Source organism: Protobothrops mucrosquamatus, unplaced genomic scaffold (genome assembly GCF_001527695.2).
Source record: "Protobothrops mucrosquamatus isolate PMUCROS unplaced genomic scaffold, P.Mucros_1.0 scaffold1116, whole genome shotgun sequence".
Classification (NCBI taxonomy): Eukaryota; Metazoa; Chordata; class Lepidosauria; order Squamata; family Viperidae; genus Protobothrops; species Protobothrops mucrosquamatus.
Window position 1 is genome coordinate 292,207 of NW_015387335.1, and position 6,690 is coordinate 298,896.

Genomic DNA, 6,690 nt, shown 5'->3' on the forward strand with positions numbered 1-6,690 from the left:
GTCATCGAGTCCAACCCCCTGCTCAGGCAGGAAACCCTATACCATTTCGGACAAATGGCTATCCAGTCTCTTCTTAAAAACTTCCAGTGTCGGAGCATTCACCGCTTCTGGAGGCAGGTTGTTCCACTGGTTAATTGTTCTAACTGACAGGAAGTTTCTCCTTAGTTCTAGGTTCCTTCTCTCCTTGTTTAGTTTCCATCCGTTGCTCCTTGTCCTGCCTTCAGGCGCCTTGGAGAATAGCTTGACTCCCCCTTCTTTGTGGCAGCCCCTGAGATACTGGAAGACTGCTATCCTGTCCCCCCTCGTCCTTCTCTTCGTTAAACTGGACATACCCAATTCCAGCAACCGTTCCTTATATGTTTTAGCCTCCAGTCCCCTGATCATCTTTGTTGCTCTTCTCTGTACTCTTTCTAGAGTCTCAACATCTTTTTTACATCGCGGTGACCAAAACTGGATGCAGTGTTCCAAGTGTGGCCTTACCAAGGCATTGTAAAGTGGTATTAACACTTCACATGATCTTGATTCTATCCCTCTGTTAATGCAGCCTAGCACTGTGTTGGCCTTTTTGGCAGCTGCAGCATATGCTGGCTCATATTTAAGTGATTGTCCACTAGGACTCTGAGATCCCTCTCACAGTTACTACTTCTCTGGGCTTCTCTGCCCAGGAAGGACTCCCTGATTGAGGGCCTGAAATCATCTCCCCAGGAAATTGAAAAATAATGAAAGCAATTGGATTAGGTTCCCCACCCCCCACTTCAAATTCCTGGCAGCTGGATCCTCATTTGCACCCAGAGGCAGAGACAGCACTGCTGCTCCATTTAAACCTGATTGCTGCCCCTTACTTAGAGGATAAATTAAACCCAGGAGTATCTCAGTGGCTTAATTTCAATTAATTTGCAAAAGATTTCAATAGTTCCTCTCCTCTTCCCAACCATGTGAAGAAGAGAAAGGGGGAGGAGGGACAGAGATGCTGAAAGTGGGAGAAAAGGCAGAAGAGGCCGAGGAAAAGGGAGGGATAAAATGGAGGGGATCAAGAGATGGTCAAAAGAAGAGGGAGGGAGGGAGGGAGGGAGAAAGGGATGGAGGAAGGAAGGAAGGAAGGAAGGAAGGAAGGAAGGAAGGAAGGAAGGAAGGAAAAAAGAAAAAGGGAGAAAAAATGGGGGAGGAAGAAGCAGGAGGAGGAGGAAGGGCGGGAGAAAGAAATAGCAATATATATTTATATGTATAGAGAGAGACAGAGACAGACAGACAGAGACGAAGACAGAGAGAGACAGTGAGAGGGAGAAAGAAAGAAAGAAAGAAAGAAAGAAAGAAAGAAAGAAAGAAAGAAAGAAAGAAAGAAAGAGAAGAAAAAAAGAAAAAAAGAAAGAAAAAATAAAGAATGAAGAAGAAAGAAAGAAAGAAAGAAAGAAAAAGGGAGAGAAAGGGAGGAAGAAGAAGCAGGAGGAGGAGGAAGAAGGGGAGAGAGAGAAATAGCAATATATATATGGAGAGAGAGAGAGAGAGAGAGAGAGAGACAGAGACAGAGACACACAGAGAAACAGTGAGGAAGGAGGGAAGGAAGGAAGGAAGGAAGGAAGGAAGGAAGGAAGGAAGGAAGGAAGGAAGGAAGGAAGGAAGGAAGGAAGGAAGGAAGGAAGGAAGGAAGGAAGGAAGGAAAGGGAAAGAAGCAAGTTCTAACCTTGGCTTAGAACTTGCTTTCCCAACCTGCTGACCTGCTCTCCCCAGGAAATGCCTTCCCTCCACCCAGAAGCCCCCTACTCTAGCTTTATAGCATCCCAAATCCTTGGCTCCAAGACCACCCCTGCTCCTCACCTCCAAGAGCATCTTGATACGAGTGATCCTCTGGAAAGGAAGCAGCAAGAAAGACATGAAGGGGAGGCGTTGGCACTGGGGCTGCTCCTGGAGTCGGGTCACAACGATGGCAAACTGGGGGTTCTTCTCCCTAAGAGGGAAGAGGAAGGGAAGCTGCACCCAAGAGCAACAGGCCTGAACTGGAACATGGTGGGGCAAAGCATCTGCTCACCCTTTGCTGTTCCCCTGCAGTGGTTCTAGGCCAGGGGTAGGCAACCTTGGCTCTTTTATGACTCGTGGACTTCAACTCCCAGAATTCCTGAGCCAGCCATGCTGAGGGGAAAGGGAGAGGTTTCCAAGCTGAGCCATGCTGGCTCAGGAATTCTGGGAGTTGAAGTCCACGAGTCAGAAAGTGGCCTAGTCCTAGTCCAGGGGTAGGCAACCTTGGCTCTTTTATGACTCGTGGACTTCAACTCCCAGAATTCCTGAGCCAGCCATGCTGAGGGGAAAGGGAGAGGTTTCCAAGCTGAGCCATGCTGGCTTAGGAATTCTGGGAGTTGAAGTCCACGAGTCATGAGTGGGCCATAGTTCCCCCATGCTGGCTCAGGAATTCTGGGAGTTGAAGTCCACCAGTCATAAAAGGGCCAAGTTTGAAGACCCCTGGTTTAAAATATTTAAATATTTTTCCTCATGGTCATGTTATCAAAATTCAGGCATTTGGGCAGGGGTAGGCAACCTTGGCTCTTTTACGACTCGTGGACTTCAACTCCCAGAATTCCTGAGCCAGCCATGCTGAGGGGAAAGGGAGAGTTTCCAAGCTGAGCCATGGTGGCTCAGGAATTCTGGGAGTTGAAGTCCACGAGTCATAAAAGAGCCAAGGTTGCCTATCCCTGGTCTAGGCCATCGCTAATACTCATTCCTCATTGGGAATGCTGGCTGGGGAATTTTGGGAGTTGAAGTCCGCAGGTCTTAAAGTTGCAAGGTTGGTGATCCCTGCTTTAATCTGAGAGCTTCCTGGAAGCCTCTGAGAAGTAGATGCTGGACTACACAGAAACACTTAACAAAGACTTTTTCGATGCACAGGTACATCCCTATCCACCATCCATGACAGGAAGAACAGTAAGAGCCGTGGTGACGCAGTGGTTAGAATGCAGTACTGCAGGCTAACTCACTGCTCACTCCAGGAGTTCGATTCTGACCAGCTCAAGGTTGACTCATCCTTCTGAGGTTGATAAAACAAGGACCCAGATTGTTGGGGGCAATACGCTGATTCTGTGAACCGCTTAGAGAGGGCTGGAAAGCATATGAAGCGGTAAATAAGTCTAAAGGCTATTGCTATTACTAATGCTATTCCCACTTCAAAGGTGGGAGACTACAAGGGATGGCCGTGATCAACCTCCCGCAAGCTCTTCAGGAGTACCTGAATCGTTGCTGTTGGACAAGACAGGCTGAACTAATATCTTTTGGAATCTGAGCCAGCCTTTTGTACAGAACACCAAAATGGTGACCAGACTGCCAAATGAGGGGAAACTACAACTCCCAGAATTCTCAGCAAGGTCAACATTAGCTGGGAACACAGGCAAAGGGGTTTCTCCAAATAATTCCTCCGCTCATTGGAATCCTTCACTCTCCCCAAGGATGGGCGGGCAGACTGGTTTTCCTTTCCTCCTCACTTACTCACATGAGGCTACTATAGGTCTTCTCCTGGTAGAGCTGGTTACGGACGTAATCAATGTAGACCGAGAAGCTCTGTTGAGCGTGATCCTCCACAATATCACAAACGTCTGAGATCTGCAGGCTCTCAGCCAACCGCCATTCCAGATCCCGTAAGAACCTGTCAAGTGGAAGAACTGGCATCAGAGATATGTGGAGCGTTCACAGAAGCACGAGCAAAAAAACCAGCAAGCTTGTTTTTCTCTAGACGGGGGTAGCGATTAAACAGATGGTCGTACAGTTGGATAATTGACTAGCCTGCTGTTCATCACAGATGATCCCCCACGATCAGGAGAACCACTTGGGAGAGTGTGATTCCTCCTGAACGCGGAGATCAAGTCCTTCAGGATGGCCAACAGCAAATTAGGAATTCTGTGATTGGCTACCTTCAATCTTGAGAATATATTCCAGGGCAATGCAGAGTGGAAGAAAGACGGGAAGAGAACAGAACTGACCTTTCGCTGACTTCTTGGACTTTGCGTATGTTGGAGAAAAGAATGCGGTGCTCGCGCAGAAGGATGGTGCCAGCCAGCTCCCGAGACTCCAGGAAGTGCTCGATCAGAAGGGCGAGCGAGCGGAGGTAAGAGGCTTCAGAGGTCACCACCTCAAAGAGACTCTGACCACAGATGCCAAGAACCACAAAGAAGGCAGAATGAGTGACAAAGGCAGAAAGAACCGGACAGACATGAATGAAATAAAGCATGGTGAGTATTACATTCCCGTAGCTTCTCCAAATTTATGAGGTCTTGGCCTGCCATCTATCAAATCTCATTCTGGTTCTGCACCCTGGAGGTACGTTTGAAGACCGCCAGGAAGTAGCTGAGCTCTTTCTGGACACAGGTTTAGCGGTAATCCGAAAGAGTCCTAAATCCACGTTCAAGGGCAATCTAAACCAGGAATCCCCAAACTCCGGGCTGCAGCCCGATACTGGGCCGTTCAGAACTGGGTGTCCTGGTTCCGACAGATGAAACTCTTCAAAGAACTTTGAGGCATTGTTTACCTTAAAGAATCTTTATTCGAGCAGCATAGCATCGGCACATACATAAGCGAAGCCAAAATCTGGATTCCCCTCCCCTTAGCACATAGTATCAAACACAATTCCCTCCTCTAACATTGGATGTTCTTGCTTTGACACCGGGCCACGCTAGTGGCAGGTGAGTACGCACATGCAGCTCCACTTCCGTGAGCAGCACACGCACGTGCTTGCGCACACCGCTCCATTTGTGCACCTGGCAGGCCCACGTGCCAACCACCTGCACAAATGGAGCTATGTGTACACATGCGTACACAACTGCTGCTCGCACAGAACCCTCCCCTCCCCCCATCTGGTTTCTCAAGCCGGAAAGATTGGGGACCGCTGGTCTAAACAACACTGAATAGACACCAGAAGAATTGACAAATCATCTATTTCCCCTCTCGCCAAGCGGTCAGCCAACGTTTAGACTGATTCAAGTCTCCAATTTGGGGATCAGCTGATAAATTTGATGGGTAAAGAGCAAGACCCCTTTTTTAAAGAATAGTCCACAGCAGGGGTAGTCAACCTTGGCTCTTTTATGACTCGTGGACTTCAACTCCCAGAATTCCTGAGCCAGCTTAGCTGGCTCAGGAATTCTGGGAGTTGAAGTCCACGAGTCATAAAAGAGCCAAGGTTGACTACCCCTGGTCCACAGGAATCTTCACCAGATAAGTGGACAGAACGAGGCTCAGAGTCCATCCCCTAAGAAGAGTCACCTACTTGCAATATAATACAAGCAGGCCTCAACTTACAATCACAACTGGAACCAGAATTGCGGTCATAAGTTGTTATGGTCATAAGTTGAGATGCCCACATGATTTTTTTTTAATATTTTTACAGCAGTCGTTAAGCGAATCCTGTGATCATTAAGTGAATTCACTCTCCCGAATGGGTGTTTTTTTGCAGAAAACTGTCAAAAGTTTTACGACAGTCAGAAGTATTTTACGGGGCATTCAAAACCCTTACTGAGGCCATTGTAAGCTGAGAACTACCTGTAGCAGATGAGTCAGATTTTACCCATGGGAAAATTGCAACAGATTGTTGGCTGTTTAAAGGAGATAACACAATACCAGCAAGAGTTGGAACAAGATGTATCCTGTATCATGAGGATACAGCAGGGGAAAAAAAGTCGCCAGGACATATCTATGCTTGGGAGTGGCTCTTATTTTGCTTTATTCCATCACTAACACAATTTACAATTACAAGTGTCTCATGTTATGGGGGGGGGGGGAATCAGAAAGTTTGGACTCCAGCACAAAATTCATCTCCACCATTCAGATACGCAGTCTCCCTAGTGCCACGTTAGTTGGAAAAATAATATTAATCTGCTGAAATAGCTTGAGTCGTAATTCATGTGTGAAACACCCAGTCCCAAACTGCAAATAAGGATGACTCTAAACTTAAAATGATCTCATTGTCTGAGGGAAAAGAACCCTAACAACACAATGTACGACTCCTCAGTGTATCCGCTGAAATGCGGCATGTTTTGATCGTTCTCATAGCAGAATACCAGAAGGGACCTTGGAGGTCTTCTAGTCCAATCCTCTGCTCAACAGGAAACCCTATATCAGTGATGGTGAACCTTTTAGAGACCGAGTGCCCAAACTGCAACCCAAAACCCACTTATGCATCATCGAGTGTCGGGTGGGTGTGGCCTATTGGCTGGGTGTGGCCCATTGGCTGGGCGTGGCTGCGGTGGTAACGGCAGACTGGGTGGGACTAAAAAGTTCAATCAATCAATTCCAACTTTGCAAGATCTTTTTTTTCCCTGTAAGAAGTTGAAATTGACTGATTGATTGAACCTTTTTTGTTTTTTTTATTTATTATTAATTTATTTATTTATTAATTTAATTTGTACCCCGCCCTTCTCCTCATGGGACTCAGGGCGGCTAACAGCCTCATAAAAACCACAATACAAATACAATGATATCTTATTAAAAACCGAATTAAAAGGAAATATTTAAGAAGTCCGATCATTAAAATTATCCTTAAAATACCCTTAAAAAACCCCGCTAAAAATCCCTAGGCCAGACCCGCTTGTTGAAAAAGCCATGTCTTTAGGGCGCGGCGGAAGGAGGGGAGATCCGGGATCACCCGGATCTCTGGGGGTAGTTCGTTCCAGAGGGTGGGGGCTCCCACCGAGAAGGCCCTCCCCCTGGGGGTCGCCA

General features: G+C 47.1%; 1 protein-coding gene across 1 annotated transcript in view; it reads right to left on the reverse strand.

Moving 5' to 3' along the window:
• LOC107291317 (rho guanine nucleotide exchange factor 15-like) overlaps positions 1–6,690 on the reverse strand; it is a 73,446-nt gene that overhangs the window by 11,244 nt on the left and 55,512 nt on the right. Inside the window, exons 8-10 of the mRNA XM_029284914.1 lie at positions 3,963–4,123; positions 3,476–3,628; positions 1,816–1,945 (exon numbers count right to left, since the gene is read on the reverse strand). Coding sequence (XP_029140747.1) covers positions 1,816–1,945; positions 3,476–3,628; positions 3,963–4,123 — 444 coding nt within the window. The remainder of the gene's footprint in view (positions 1–1,815; positions 1,946–3,475; positions 3,629–3,962; positions 4,124–6,690) is intronic.